At 42.7% G+C, this 16,679-nt stretch overlaps 1 protein-coding gene across 1 annotated transcript in view; it reads left to right on the top strand.

Moving 5' to 3' along the window:
* The window catches only part of macrod2 (mono-ADP ribosylhydrolase 2), a 399,802-nt gene that overhangs the window by 359,849 nt on the left and 23,274 nt on the right, over positions 1-16,679 (top strand). Inside the window, exons 9-11 of the mRNA XM_030770327.1 lie at positions 4,002-4,083; positions 10,977-11,015; positions 13,097-13,162. Coding sequence (XP_030626187.1) covers positions 4,002-4,083; positions 10,977-11,015; positions 13,097-13,162 — 187 coding nt within the window. The remainder of the gene's footprint in view (positions 1-4,001; positions 4,084-10,976; positions 11,016-13,096; positions 13,163-16,679) is intronic.

The raw sequence follows: 16,679 nt of genomic DNA on the forward strand, positions 1-16,679 counted from the left end.
ATTTATTTATTTCAAACTTCAAAGAATGAAGCTTGAACTTGAAAGGATAAATCTGGATTTGGTTTAAAGCCAATGAATGAATCTCATGCCTTCATGAGTCTTTTATTATGTGTTGCTCCAGTGCAAATAGCTTTTGTTCTAGCAGGTCCATGAGGCTGCAGAGAGATTGCTTTGTCCTAGACCTTATTGTGTAGAACACATCTGTGTCCAACCCTGCTGCCCCTCCCACCTGCAACAGGGGACCCAATCATCTGGCCCAATCCCTCTGGCAATGGCCCTTCAATCACAGATGAGTAATGACTTGGCTGCCCAACATGCAGTGATCCCAGCTTTCCAATTAGGTCTGCATTAACTCGCTCAACCTGGGCTTCCGCTCAACCAAACGTCCCCGTGCTGGGTCTGTGCCTTCCACCTTGGTGCTACTGCTTTTTCTGCTGAGGCTAACTGCGGTCAGGGCCAGGTGGGCTCCACAGGCAGCGCAGGCTTCAATGCCATTCAAGGATGTTTGAATGTACAGTTTAGATCTTTGCGCTCGGACAAACTACTCCAGATGTGTCAAAATCGGTATTATGTCACAGTGCTCCAGCAGAGCCCCGTAACCAGCAGTGAATGAATGTATGAATGAATGAATGAATGAATGAATGAATGAATGAATGAACGTAGGCACGCTCGTTATTAGTCGAGGTCCTCAGTACTTTGACTTATTTGTAGAGCATCATTTTACTTCTGAATAACCCAGGTAAATCTGGCAACCATGGTTTGTTGCTGAAAACCTTTTATTCCTTTGATGCTCTTTTGTTAAATCGACTTGCCCAGCTCATAAGTTTGACTGTGTGCTAAATCTCCCACAGTTAACATTTTTCTCCATGCTTTAGAAATACAGACTCTTCAGCAGGTCCATTAGCCCTGAAGTTTGCAAACTTTCATCAGGTCCCCAAACCGCGGTTATATTCCAGCACTGTCTTGAGGAATAACGTGCCAAACTTCTCCACTTGTCATTTGTTTTCATTTCTCCTTAAAATGAGAAACTGGAGGCAGCAGTGCGCTTTTCATGAAATGGATTTTCTGTGTCTTGTCAAATGGGAGAAAAACTATCATAAAATTTCCCTTACATTTCAGCCTAGTCATGCTCTCATTGTTGTTGCTTTACCGAAAGTTCCTGAAATGACCCACATTATTTTTTTGTTTCTTTCTGTGTTTTCATTTTATCCAAAGCCAGACTCTTCAGTATTTATTGGTTGCAGGTGAAGTCCATCTGTACAATGACAATCAAAGAAATAGAGGCAGTATTGCATGCCTTGGGCCACATGTCTGTTCATCATAAATGAAAGATAGACTCACTTTTACAGTCTTGGTATGGAGAGCTTTATTGCTGGTTCCATGTTTATTGCATACTCTCTTCCTCCCTGGAGGTACTGACACTGAAGCGGACAGAGAAAGAGCCCTCTCCCTTTCACCCTGTTCCCTTCTTCTCTCCTTCTCCATCCCTCCGGCCCACGTATTCAGCAGAGTCTGATTTTGATCTACACAAGGCGCAAGTGACCTGAGGGACCAGCACCCCTTTGCTTTCCCTAATTCAACACACAAGAGGAGAGAGCTTGTCATTTAAGGATCTACATAAAAGCAGAACAAATCCCAGCAGGAAGCGCTTCAGACATGTGTGTGTGTGTGTGTGTGTATGTGTGTGTGTGTGGGAGTGTATATATGTGTGTCTGTGTGGAGTATGTGTGTGTTTGTGAGTGAGTGAGTGAGTGGGTGAGAGAGAGCAAGAGAGGGTGAGACAGAGCACAACAGAGAGAGGGAGGTGTGTCTCTCTACACAAAAATATTTTAATCCTCCTTGTTCTCAGTGGGCTATTCGACCCATAACGTGAAGAACAGAAATTCCTGCAGTTCTGTTGTCCTGCTAGTGTCAGTGCTTCACAGGTAGCCAACATCACAGCACATTACCCTGGCCCCCCCTCCGTCTATCTGTGGGTAAAGTGGGGACTTCAAAGCAGTGTTAAAGCTGTCTTTCATTCTCTGGAAGGGTTGAGAGGTGAGAGGGTGAGTATTCACTTTATGGTCAGGACCCTCCTGAAGACATTTTGCTAAAATAAAAATGTTACCACTCTCAAGTCAAGTCTTAACATTTTCCCGAAAGGGCAGCATATAAAGTATTAATAGACAGCTGTCTGTTAGAGTGCTGAGGAAAAGGGGAGGCCTTGCTCACAATTGAATCCTCTTGTGGCTTAGTGGCTATGAGTAGCTAAGTCTGAGTCTCTCTCTCTCTCTCTCTCTCTCTCTCTCCCTCTCCGTCTCTGTAACAATACCATCACCAGTGCCCAGTACATGGCAGTGTGGGAATATTGTAATATTCAGTGTGACTCTTATCAATGTTCCCACAGCGCGACACATTTCCCTCTCAGCAGGAGAGACTGGTGTGCTCAGAGCATTATTCAGACTGAGAGAGAGCGAGAGAGAGAGAGAGAGAGAGAGAGAGAGAGAGAGAGAGAGAGAGAGAGAAGAACAGAGGTGTGGTGGTTGACCGTGTCCTTGTTTTTCAGTAGTCCTTACGCTGACGCCCACTCCATTTCACTTCATTTCTGTTTCTTCCGCAATCTCCTCTCTATGCCATTCATGCAGTATTTGTTTGACTTAACACTGAGACTGATTGTTGTCTATAAGCAAATCTAAACATTGCTGACTTCTCCACACGAATGTTTATGGAACGGATGCTAAAGCTAATTTCACATTACCTCAGTAACATTCACTTGTAGAGGGGCTAATTCTGATTACACGTTTTTGTTTATTTAAATTGTTACTGCATATTTTGGTAATGTAATCGGCCTGACAAAGCAAAGAATATAGTCAACATGGAATACTGGAATGATGTTTAACCTCTGTTTGCTGCAGAACGTGTTTGGTTATTGAGGGGTGAAACATGAGAGCATTTTTTACCCGAGCTGAACGCATGTTAGGAATTAGAGAATGTTTTGTGTTCAGTGATCCCCATTGTACTGGAACGTTATGATAGAGGGAACCATCAGGGTGGTCCTATATAAGGAAATGTCTAATTAGATTATTGCATAGCCCACACCCCACATATTAACCCCTCCATTAAAAATATAAGACAGACCCCTACTGATTTACTACATGTGTTTTAAGCATTAGTTTATTTAGGACGTCACACAATTGATCTCCCGGAAAAGAAAAGAAAAGAAAAGAAAAAGAAATGAATGGACTTATTTTCGTGATTTATGTATGTATCTATCTGAATATGTGTTTATTTGCTTGTTTGTGTTTTCACTGAGTTGATACATTTGCACTTCACATATGTCTTGAACACACATTTCTAAAATACCCGGTGACGATTTTTAAAAGCTGAAAATGTCACTTCCATGTGGTTTTTAGGTGTTACTGCACTGTGATTACATGATGATTTAAAGATCATGACGACATTCATGTCTGTGGAGCAAACATCATACACGAACACCGATTAGACTTAAAGACCTCGAAGCAATATTTGACATACATTAGCGATTAATGTGGAGTGGTACATGTTAAGAATTCATAATATTATCTTACTGGGTTAAATGAGCTGTCTGACTGTCATTTGATTTTGTTCATTAATCTCACTGATAAAGCAATGGAACAGCCTTCAACTATGACTTTGCATATGAAACGCAGCCACGTAACAAATATATGTAACACATTCATGAAAAACTGCATTATGTGATTTGCATGATAGTCGCTCGGTCCTTGTGTAAGATGTATGTAGATGAGCATAATGCTTTGTAAAATCCAAAATAAAACGTCAGCAAATGATCTGCAAATTTACTACACCCACAACACCAAGCCTTTGTGCTTGCCAAGGCATTTCCGAGTGTTATTGTCACTTTAGCAGCTTATTTTCTGCATAAGTGATCAGAATGCCTATTAGCATAGAGATAAGTGTAAATATTCTTTTGTACGGTTAAAAAAAAAAAAACTCCTCTCCCACTCTCTCTCTTTCCTGTGCAGATCGACCGTGTCATATTCTGTGTTTTCCTGGAGATGGATCACAAGATCTACAAAGACAAGATGTCACGTGTCTTCTCAGCAGGTACAGTGATGATTTTTTTTGTTTGTTTGGTTGGGTTTTTTTCCACTGTCACATCTGGCTTGTTTTGCATGAGTTTAGCATAGAAACACATCCGCGATAGTAAGGCATTACTCAAGCATCAACAGTGTTTAGACATACAAATGATATACCTCTTAATGAGAGGAAAAGCTTCCCTCGCTAAAGCCCTCAGGAGCAAAACTCATACCTCCGAGCTCAACACAGACCTGTCAGTTCACATTAAAACTCCCTAAAGCCTTTCTCAACATAGAAGAAAATGTTGTAGAAATGTATTTGCTGTAAAAACATAATGAATATGAATTAGCCACACATAAAGCTGATGTTGTTGAAGAAGCACGACAGTTTGCCTGACTGTAAATTCATCATTCCGTATCCAGGAGTTATGATATTACAAGAGAGGAGAATTTGAAATACAGCGTAGCTGCTGCAAAATTTCACTGTTGAATGCAGCCGCTTCAGGCGCTACGCGAGTGTAGCTGTGAGTGGCAGATGCTACGAATTACAACAGAATGTCCCCGTCCTGAACACCGTGCGTTTTTAAAACTCCCTGGAAACGTTGTAACACATGGAGAGACGAGGGCAATTCTCTGTGTGGGAGAAGCCACTGCAGCTGGTCATCTTTCATATCCCAGACCGCTTTTTTTTTTTTTTTTTTACTCTGAAGTTTAAAACAGGGCCTCTGTAAGCTTAGTGGTCAAACTGTATATGACTCAGTGGGCTCTGATTCTGTCATCGCTGTTGTAATGTAAAGCCTTGCAGACACTTTAGTCGCAGCTCCAGATGTGGGCTACACGGAAAGCTTCTCTCTCTCTCTCACTCTCTCTCTCTCTCTCTCTCTCTCTCTCCCTCGCTCTCTCTCTCCCTCTTTTTAAAATAGGCTCATATGTTTTCTCTTTGGTGCTAGTACCTGTGATTGGCATGGGACCCCACTACTTGGCCAGTTGTTATGGAGATCTAGTTTTTGTATTTGGGGGTGATTTAGTTTTTGTGGTGAGCTTTTTCTGAAGGCAATCTGATCTGGAGTAAAAATGCTATGAAGCATATCTTGTATATGGGAGATTTTTTTTTTTTATAACAACAGTCATGCCTGAGTGAGTCATCTAAATTTACTTTGTGCACTTGATTAACCAGTGATGTACTGTGGTGCTGGAGTTTCTCTTATGGTGATCTAGTTTGCGGGGAAGTTATTTTACCGGCGATGTAGTTTGTGGGTTTTATGATAATCGAGTGTGCGGAAAAGTTGTCCTGATGGTGATCTAACCCGATGTGAGACCGTGGTGAAGATGATGCAGTTCACACTTAAAGTATTTGGTTTCTGTAGCCTTATACCCGTTCCCATCTGTGGGCGTGGTGTCATTTCATAGCTGAACACTCCTGCATCTCCAATCTGTGTGCCGTGACAGCAGTAAGGGGGAGATTAGCTCAAGGCGCTGCCCCGCCTCGCGCCGACCCAGCCGCCGTAGGTCTGCCTGTCGCACAACATAAACAAACGCATTACTGTGTGCGTCTGTCCCAGTTGCCCCACTGCCCTCTCCCCAGTGTCCTGTCAGCCAAGGCAGGAGCAGACAGCAGCTCCAAGACAGGGTTCCACGGAGGATTGGGCCGAGGAACAGTGAAGCACCATGAGCCTGATATCATCCACCATTTCCCTCTGTACGGATTCTCTCTCTCCGCCACACACACACACACACTCACACTACTCACACTCGTGTTCACCCAGCCCAAAGGAATACTGTGTGTCAAGCTATTCACTTTTTCCCACATGTGCTGAGTGTTTTGTTTCCCTGAAGCTCCTGTCACACACACACACACACACACACACACGCGCACAGACACACACACACACACTCAAGTACAACACGCACTCCCTCCTCTCCTCTGGTCTCACTGAAGGATTGCATTCTCCGGAGGGCCTCTAATTGTATTGCTGGGCCTTGTGCTCTCTGAGCCCATCCTGTCGTATTAGTGCTGCGAGAGGAGATGCTGGAACTCTTGTTTTCCTATAATCACTGTCTAAGTTTACAACGGCTCTCAAGCATAACAACACCGTGAACTGTGCAGCCAAGAGAAATCAGCCGCAGACCTCAGAAAGACAGACGCAAAGAGGTATTCATTCTGAGATATCTGGGAAGTAGCGATGTATGAACAAAGTTTAAGTGCATTTTAATGACTGCAGGTGTTATTAAAAGTGTTGCAGGTGAAGGTCACGGGGAATTAAATGTGGCAGAGTGTGGGTTAGGGGACATTGTGACAGAGGTTGGCATTAGTTGTGACCTCTGACCGTTGATTTGGAGACAATTCATTTGGCTGTCTGTGAAATAGTTTAGGGACATTGCATGCATGAGTATATGAGATTGTGAGTGCATTGTGTGTATGTGTGAGTGTGTGTGTGTCTGTGTGTGTGAGAGAGAGAGATAGAGAGGATGGGGTGAAAGAGATTAATGTGATTCATCAGACCTCTTTAAGTAGCTGAGCACTGCAGGGGGCTCAAAGGTGCACGCTGCTTCATCCTAGCCTTGTACGCTCTTCTGTCTCTCTCACTTAATATTCAATGTTTCTCTCTCTCTCGCTCTCTCTCTTTCTCTCTCTCTCTCTCTCTCTCTCTCTCTCTCTCTCTCTTTCTCTCTTTCTCTCTCCCTTTCTCTTTCTCTCTCTTCAATCTCTACTCTCCATCAACCAGTATGGAGAACAAGTTATTCAGCGGTGCTTTAGGTTGATGTTTCTGTGCTAAACAGTTACTTGGTACACTGACACAGTATGTTATTTCAGCATTAGGACCTTGCTGATTTTCCTCTTACCTGAATATCAGAAACTCACTGAAGAGTAGTCAGCAAGACATGTGATTTAGGGGAATATCTACGTTTATTAGCAGGAGGGTTTCCTGTGCAGAATTGCCTCTGAATGAAAAGGCGGAAAGGCCTGTGAATTAGACACAGACACAATAGGGCTGCATTAGCTCCACTGGTGTCCCTCATAGTGCCTGTCTTAAATGTGTGAAAATAACAGGGTCCTGACACCTCTTTTCTCACACCTAATCATCATCACTGCTGGATACAGCCAGTCAAGGATGGCAGAGGAGGCTTACTTATTCTGATCGTTAAATCTTTTCTCTCCTCATGTAGTCTTCTTACAAGAACCTCCCTCTCCATTTTTCTCAAATTCTCCCTAACTTGTCTTACACTTTCTCACTCTCACTCTCACTCTCACTCTGTCACTCTCTCTCACTCTGTCACTCTCACTCTCACTCTCACTCTCTTTCTCTCTCTCTACCCTGCACCCTCCTCCCTGGCCAGTCCTAACTACTTCTCTGTGTTCTTTTAAAGTGTGAATCTAATTTTGTGTTTTTTGTTATCTGTGTGATGTGCCTCTGCAGAGATTTTCTTTTTTTTTTTTTTTTTTTGTTCAGTGGCAGTAGATGTCTCTGCTGAATATCCTTTTGACATGCAAAATGTTGGTTTGCATACAGGAAATTGTTTTGTTATTGTACAGGCTACTTCACAGCCGGCTGCCGGAGAGAACAAAAGAATAGAGAAAATGCATGTGTCCTCTGCGGTGACACGAAGTGACCCCTCATATTACATCATTAACACCTCAGTGCAAATTTAGCATCACTCCGCAACTGAACGCAAATGTACCACATATCAAGCCGACGCAATAATAGACATGAGACAAAAGTGACATTCTGTGGGTTTTTTTGGGTTTGTTTGTTTTTGTGATTAATGTTGTTGGGTTTTTTTTGTTTGTTTGTTTTATTGGAGTTTTTTGAATTTGCCTTTTTTTTTCTACCTCAATGGAAAGCATTTGTACTTTTGTATGAAGCTCATCTCCCAGGCTGCTTTTATAGTTACTGATAGAATATTTGCAAGGAAAACGAAAGACTCTTGGGGGAACTGTCATCTCCCTGAGCTTCACAGCAGTCTGGCCAGGATGGTAAGTCTGTGTTTGTGTCTCACATGCTTCACTTTCCTATTCTTAGGTCTGGCCCTCAGGAGTAGTGCCTGGATGTGCCCTTACCTTTCCTCATTATATTTTGTGGTATATCAGACATACTCCACTGTTGTACTGTCTTTGATTTTATAGTTTCACCAAACCCAAATAAATCCTCCACAAAAGATCTCCCAAACATCTTTATTTAACTGTGTTTATTACGGTAATGGGAGATGACGTAATTGCGTCGTTAAACTCAGCAGCTGAAAGAAACTCTAAAAACAAGGAGTGGTTCATATGCACCCATCCAAAAAAATTCTTTTTTTTTTTTTCCTTTTTTTTTTTAAACCGACAAGTCTTCTGTTCCCAGTAGAAATGGATTTTATTTCTGGGGAAAACGCTTTATATTAATACACTCCCACGCTGAGAATGTTCGACCACATCAGCGCTGGTTAATGTGCCATGTCTCTGTCAGAGTCACTGTTACTCTGTCTGGAGTCGTCTCACTCCCTCAGCCAATGGCCATTTATTTTTCATGGTGTTTCTGTAGTCCATTCTTACCCAGTGGGGGAACCCCCCCCCCCCCCCCCCCCCCCCCACTAGCTCTAATGGAGGCTTCCGTCTGCCAGTATTTGTGTTGTGGAAGGCTGTAATTTGTAAAGCTTGGTGTTTGTGGTGAGGCGATTGTGCGTGCTGAAAGACCCCCAGACGGGTTGAAAATGAGGGGGAATACATGTGTGTTTTAGCGTCAGACTGCGGAGGGAAGGAATACAGAGTGTGCCAGAGCATGTTAAAATGACTGAACACGTGGTAACCCATCTCACTCCAAGTTGGCTTTATCTTTATTTCTCACACATAAAGCTAAACAATCCACTTCTTTGACCAAACGTTGTGTGTGTGTATGTTCTGTGTGAATTCTGGTTAATGGACTGATGTAGTAAAGGAAACTGGATGTGCAGGACGGAGAGCTGAAAAGCTAAAACAGGGGAATGAGTACGTATATAGTTAATAATATTGTGAATCCGTCCAGTGTGAATCTGTATTTCTCCTTTAGTGGACGATGTGATGGTCAGCCCCAGTGGGCGTGGCCTCTTCAGGCAGACACACGCGGTGGCAGCACATCAGGCAGGGATTCATGCCCCTGGAGACAGGTGAAGAAGTGCTGGGGGTTTTATTGTACCCCGGTGCCTAATTGACTGATAAAGGGAATTGATTTGATTTAGATGTGTTTTTAGCTGATTGGCTTTGCTTCAGTAATTGGCTTTTTTTTTTTAACAGTCCTTTATACCCCTAGTCCAAAAGGACGTTCTCTCTCTCTTTCTCCCTCTCCCTCCCCCTCCTTCTCCGTTTGTCATTAAGAAATGTTTATTATATCTGTCTGTGCAATTTTGGCTTATTGTAAGAGGGAGTTATTTTTATAAAGGTTAAGGTCTGTACTGGGCCCTGTCAAGAGCACTGAAGCAACCACAGCTAGTCAAACATCATAGCGTGATAGGTTTTATTTCTTATCTCGATTCTTCCTCTTGCTTTAAGTGAATTTAGATTAATGCACAGCTTGCCTTTATTCAGTGTTAGACAAAAGAAAAGCATGTCCCCTCAACCCAGAGGGAGCTTTGACACTTACATTTTTCCGGAATGGATGACAAGAGTATTTCATCAAAGCTAGCTCCTGTAACCACAGGAGCTCCTGGCTGAGAGTGCCTGGGAGGCTAGCGGGATGCTGAAACCTCCACATCTCTGAGTGTGCCTGAGATGTGAATGCGTTTGAGATGCAGCACTGGAGAGAGAGAGAGAGAGAGAGAGAGGGATGTGTAAGAGTGCAGGATGAAACTCTGTGTGTGTGTGTGTGTGTGTGTGTGTGTGTGTGTGTGTGTGTGTGTGTGTGAGTGAGTGAGTGAGTGAGTGAGTGAGTGAGAGAGAGAATGACTGAGACAGAGAGAGTAACTGAGAGACAGAGAGAGACATAGAGACAGAAAATTGAAGGTATGCGGTAGTTTTGCTGGTGTGTATTTTGAGACGTAGTCACTGTTGTCACTTGAGTTTGCTTCAAACACAGTTTTGTCATTTTGTTTTGGGTGCACAGTTGCTACAAAACCCTGTTTGGTTATGTACAAAACAGAAACCTCCCAAACAGTTTCCTACTTTAGCAAGCAACATCCTTCTCACAGTAGTAACTGACTTCTACCAAACCAAATGTGACGCCTTTTTGGGGAAATATAGGATTTAGTCTCTCATTCTGTGTGACAGGACTGGGAGGCCAAAGCTAATTAAAAATGAATGGTGTGTGAATTTGAACCTGCCTGGGTCTCAGTTGTCATCGCTAACTAATGCACAGGAGAGGAGAGAAAAAGAAGGGAAGAGAGGAGAGTAAAGAGCTGATGGAGAAGTGCTGAGTGTTGCATGTTTAGCCGACAGCCATGTGACAGGCCTGTGTAAAGCTCTTTTGGCCTGGGGGGGGGGGGGGTGAGGCTTGGACAGTCTAATCTACCAGACAATGGAGCTCAGGTCTTGCTGTCTGATTCCTTATTTCAGTCCAATGTCAGTCCAAGTTAAAATTACTTATATTGACTCAGTATTGTAACATATGAACATGTTAATTTAATGACACTTTAACATAAAATATATTTAAAAATAAATATAAATGTTATATTCATAATACATCTGATGTTTTATATGTAGATGTATATAGGAAATGTAATAGCAACAATCTCTGTCTGTCTAGCTATATATCTGGTTTGTGGTTTTAGATGGAGAGAAACAAAATACTTTTTTTTTTTTTTCTTGTCTTTCCCAAGAACAAATGGTTTTTGACACTTCATAGAGTATCCTCATTATTACCCTATACTGACAAGAGAAAACAAATAAAAGCATTTTTTGATGCCGCTCAGATTGAAACATTAAGATTTGACCTCATCTTTCCCCTCTTTGTGCCTTTTCCTCTCCAACAGATAATGAAGTGGAGAAAAGTGAGTCTGCACAGGAGGAAGGTGAGACAAACTGATTTATGTTTTGTGAAATTTGTCAATGAAGTGAATGTACTGCATAAAATATCACATCTATGCAGCTGACTTACGTACATAAAAAAACCCCAAGTTTTTGTGATATTGAGGCCTTAAAGTATTTTGTCTTTTCTGTGAAGTTTGGATCTGAGAATAACCAAATCAGATGTGTTCGGCGATGTCTAAAATAGGGTTAGCCGTCTCACACTTTCACCTTGTTTTCAACGCTGTTAGAAATCTTTTTTTTTTTTTTTTTTTTTAAATCACTTGGAATATTCACAGTCATGGCGTAGAATTGATTTGTATGCCAGACAGATTGATTGACAGTTAATTGGACAACTAATTTGTGACAGCTCAGGGTCGAGGCATTGACAAGGACGAACATTATCAAATTGAAACATAATTTGCTCAGTCGACAGTTGACTGCAGTGTTTCTGTCTTTAAACAGCATGTCTTCATTTGAACAGTGTGTTTTCAAACTCGAACGTCCGTTCTGAGGGCCCACGCGTATTGAGAATGGGCCCCTTGTGACATTCAACAGAATTTTCAACTAAGTGCCTCATTAACCATCCATAGGATGACAGAAAAGAAATCTGAATGTTGTTATAAGATCTTTGGACTGAAACAATTTATCAGGGCTTCACGAGAGAGATGCAAGGTGTTAGGCGAGCTGCATGGCATTGTACGGGCTTTAGGCAAATCTCATTCCAAACACCATTATCTAAAATCCCACTTACGCAGAAAATATACTCCGACCCCGTACACAGACGTGGAAAACGCCTGCCATCTTATGTACACACTCAAATACGCTCACCATTTTCGTTGCGTGAACCTGACAAAGCCGAACCACAAAGTCAAACTATTACCTTACTCTCGGTCGATGGCGTTTGTACTGTCTGTGCTATAATAAAGTAAGTAAGCCTTTGCTGACTGGACGAGATTTTTAACGAGTGAAAATGTAGAACTCATACACGCACAGTGGTGAAGAAGGTAGGTTTAAACGGTACCAAAAGTGTATTGTGGTACGTGGTCACACTAGACACATGGCCCACAATGCAGACAGGCTGCCTTGCTTAAATAACGCGTTTGATGAAGGATTTTCATCACATGAGCTGAGAGATGAGAGAGAGCTATCAGAGACCACAATTTTTCCTGTAGTTTACCCTCCCTATTTCCCAATTACACCCATGTGTGTTTCCAGTGTAAAATAACCAAGGCATTTTAGAAGCATACCATAAAACATGATACTCCAAAGCGATCCAAGGTGTACCTAATTATCCTCCGAACTACTGTAACTCCTTGTGTTTTGGCTCTAACTTCTTGCGTTTTAGCTTTAGATGTTTTTACTGCACTCTAATACTTGGGAGACCGATCTCCTCCAATCGCATACACTATTAGACCTTGTCGAAAGCATTCCACTCAGGGTAACAAAATTCACCAGATACTTTTTCCAAATTTAGTCCTGCTCCTCTCCATCTCCTCGGCAGCATGTCTCCCCCGTAGCCTCCCCCTGCCCGGTCTCTGTTTGGAGAAACGTCTGAACGGCTGCCAAGTGTTGGCCTTTAACACTGCTCCAGTTAGCCAGGGTTTGATTCCGTGCTTTCTGGATTCAATTCAAGGGTTCAGATAGCTGCCATTCTCACATAGAACCACGCTTTTTGTCCCTCCAAATCGACTCTGGGCTTTTCTTCAAAGCCATGCATTCTTTTGCTTGGCCCCAATGGGGTCCTCTTTATCAGGTAGGTTTAGAATAGCAACACAAAAGACTCTGTTAAAGCATCATGTCCCATTTCATGCATGCACGCTTAAGCCAGTACCAACAGACAATGCCTGGATATTACTCAGCTCAATCAGTGTTTGTGTAGCTGGACCGTTATATATAACTGACCTTTGCTATTGGACTTCCTTCTGATAGTCTGATAGTGTTTTGATTCTGCTGCACATGAGCAGATGGACTCTGGCCTTTGTTCTGGTGTGGTCTAAGTGAAGCCCTCTTTCACAGCCTCGTTTTCCTTTGGGATGAAGCGCATTGTCTGATCTTTACAAGTCCTGTCATTTTTTTTTGTCAGGTAACACCCCTCCTTCAAAGAAATCCAAAAGTAAGAGCAAGGATGGAGAAGAGGATGCTGATGAAGGTATGAGAAGGTGTCCTCTTGTCAATCACTTAGAATGTGTTTGTGAATGTGGTGAATGTATTGTGATTGTGTGTATCTGTGTCTGTATACGCGTCTCTCTTCAGACGAATCGGTTCATGGAATAAAGTGAATGTTTTCTTTGAGGTGAAACCAGGTACAAAAGTTGTAAGCTAGTAGTTGTGCAGTTTCATCCTCTTCCTTTTTACGTAATACTGAAAGAATTACAAGCTTCTTCAAAAAAGTGGACCAGAGATAATTAGATTTGTACAGTGAACGGTGTTAGCAAGCAATTAACATTATACCCTGTCCATTCATCTTTAAGCTAGAAGGTTGAGGAGAATTTTTTTTCTTTCTTTTTTTTTATCCTTATAAGAGACAGCACAGCCCTGGGGGTATTTCCCCTCTCACCACACTTCAGTATCCACCCCAGCATATTGAGCATAGACTGCACAGAAATCTGGACAGAAAGCAGAGACAATCCAAGGGCATCTGCTACGTACAATATAAAGGGAAAAGGGGGAGTTTGGGGGGGGGGGGGCACCTGCTCTATGCCTGAATCACAGAGACAAAAAAAAGTACATTCACCATAATACTAAGACAAGTAATTAAATTTGATTCACAAATTCAATCAGAGGAATTAAGCTACGTAAGTATTTTGAAATAATCTCCATAAATCCTAATTTATCAGGCCTTCAGGCTTAATGTTAGCTAATCCATTCACAAAAGGATCCGCTGTGCCGCTCACCCACCTCCCAGTCCTTCACACAACCTCCGCACCATCAGATGGCTATGTTTTTCCGGCTCTGAAGAGGTTCTGTTTCATTAAGTAATGCCACTTCAGTTTTCCATGTGATTAAACCGACTTAGCTTTAAGAAAAGGGACAGAGTGTGACAGAAAGCAGAATGTAGATGATACTGCAGGCTCTGCAGGTGCTAAAGCAGTTATAGGCATGTCTTCTGGAATTACCAGGTCCACCTCCATCTCATACCAATCTAATGCCGTGTGTAATTCGATGAACACGACATTAAACCAACATTAAAGAAGGGTCCCTTGAGCTAAAAAGGTTATTGATCAGGTTCAAATGAACTTTGTGTGTAATTTGCTTCATTTTTCTCCACGGTAGGAAATTGTAGGAGTTTCTAGTATTAAATGCATTGTGTTTGTATACTCTGCCAGCCTATGCGCTGTTGATTCCGTGCAGTGAGAGTGGGATTTATGGCCAGTTTGGGGGCGTTGGGGGGGTGGGTGTTGCCTTGTATTTCACATCATCAGCTCCCTCAGGACATGCCCCCCCTCACTGAGTTCAGCATTGAGGTGCTTTTAGCAATGCTGCTAATGACAGAGAAACATTAATGCTGCTCTCCAGAGCAGCAGGTCAGACCACTGAGAGCTGTAGCTTGAATCCCCATGCAGTTCCTTCTCATCCTCTCTCTCTCTCTCTCTCTCTCTCTCTCTCTCTCTCCCCTCCAGTATTTGTCTGTCTGAAGATGTGTGAACCTCTGAAGCACCTACATTTGTGTATTCTGTGGCACCATGGCTGGTAAAGAGAGAGCAAGTGTTTAAACCCTCTGCCACAGTGTTGTGTTGGGTTAGTCTCTATGAACACAGAATGCTTGAGCACATTGCCGTGGAAACCGCCTTCCGATTGGTCAATCCTCAGCGATTGACAGCTTACGGTTTTAGCTTTAAGCGCAGTGTGAGTGCGCGGCTGACTGCTCAGGAGCTGGCGGCTGCACTTCTCCTCCGAGTTCTCATGAGGATGAAACGCTTTGTGATGTAATCCACATGAAATCCAGGGGAGGGGTATACACACCGAGTGAATGGAGGCTAATATAACAGGACCAGACTGGGTTTAGTGTGTTAGACTGAGGCTTGACAGAAAGCCAGTCAGATTTGACAAGCCAGTGTATTTAGCTCAGTGTGTTTTTTGGTATTTGTGAGATCAGGAGGTGACAGAATACACAGAGAGTGAGATGTTGAGCTTCAGCTGACTTTCACTAACTGTATGCTCATCACATGATCAAAGCAGAGACAGACAGAGAGAGAGAGAGCACCATGGATGAACTGTTTGTGTTTGGATGGGGGGTGGGGGGATGGCAGTTATGTCTCTCTATACAGTGAGTAGGTTCATAACTATGTCTAAGCCTCACAGTTTAAACACAGCTGGAAGCACAGCCACTGTGTTGCAACAGATCTGGTTTTTGCGGAGTCATAGAAAAATCAAAAGGTCTACTCCACATGGTGCTGTCTACCGTGAACAGAATGGCTGACACACAGAGACACATGCACACACACGCGCACGCACGCACACGCACACGCACACACACGCTCACACGCAGTAAGATGACCGCTGGGCTGCTGAGGGACAGCTGTTGGTAGGATCACTCAGGGACCTCTTTTATTCTTCATTCGTGTCTTATAAATTTTTCATGTGGGTTGTTTTTACTTTTTTCTTTTTTTCATGCTGCGGTCAGACAGAGAGAGAGTGAAAGAGCTGACAGTCATCATCAGAGATTTGTGGGTGGGCTGATTATTTCACTATTAGCTTTATTAAATCATACAGTGTATACTTTTGAGGAGCACAACATTAGTAGTCTTCGAACATATGTTACTGATTTCTTTGGCTTTTAAGCCTATCATTGAAATGACTGGCATACGGAAGTCCTGTATATTCTGTTCTCCTGTGCAAGTGCCCTTATCATTCTCTCTCTTTCTCTCTCTCTCGCTCTGTTTGTGTGCGTGTGCGTGTGTGTGTGTGTGTGTGTGTGTGTGTGTGTGTGTGTGTGTGCATGCGTGTATGCTTGTGGGTTCGTGCTTGTCTGCGTGTGTGTGCACGCGCGCGTGTGCGCACACGTGTACATGTGTGTGGTGTGTGTGCGTGTGTGTGTATAAGTATGTGTGTGTGTGTACACTTGTCTGCTGTGTTGGGTTGTGTTGTGATGTGCTGTAATACCAGTCATTCATTACCCTGTTACACTATTGCCACCTGCTGGTAAATTGAGTTTTTATTCACATGTAGGTCACAATATTATAGCTGTCCTTGTTTTAGTGATATTAGAGGAGGGTGGGAAGGGGTGTCAACCTAGCACCAACTAGAATGTGTTATACCTTATGAAAAATGATTTACTGAGTCAGTTAGGTTCACTCTATTTATTCTCACTCTACACAATGAACTTATATGTGCTTTATAAAACAATATTCTACTCCTCATGTTATGAGACTGTTAAAAAAGAGGATCATAAACCTTCATTTACTATTCTCTGTGTTGCCCCTAAGTGTGGAAATTCATGATAGGATCTGGGTATTTCCAGAGGAGATGAGAACTCTTTGCCCTGTGGCTGAGTGGTATATGTATACGTATGCAGTGGTTACCCCAAGAAAAGAATCATAACAAAATTTGATTGGTTACTTACTTACTTACTTACTTACTTACGCACACATGGGTACTGTGAGTATTATTTTGATTTGCATGTGACAGAGTGCAACGCTAACGCTAAGCAGTGATCTATGTTTGAG

The sequence above is a fragment of the Chanos chanos genome, chromosome 4 (genome assembly GCF_902362185.1).
Source record: "Chanos chanos chromosome 4, fChaCha1.1, whole genome shotgun sequence".
NCBI classification, from domain to species: Eukaryota; Metazoa; Chordata; class Actinopteri; order Gonorynchiformes; family Chanidae; genus Chanos; species Chanos chanos.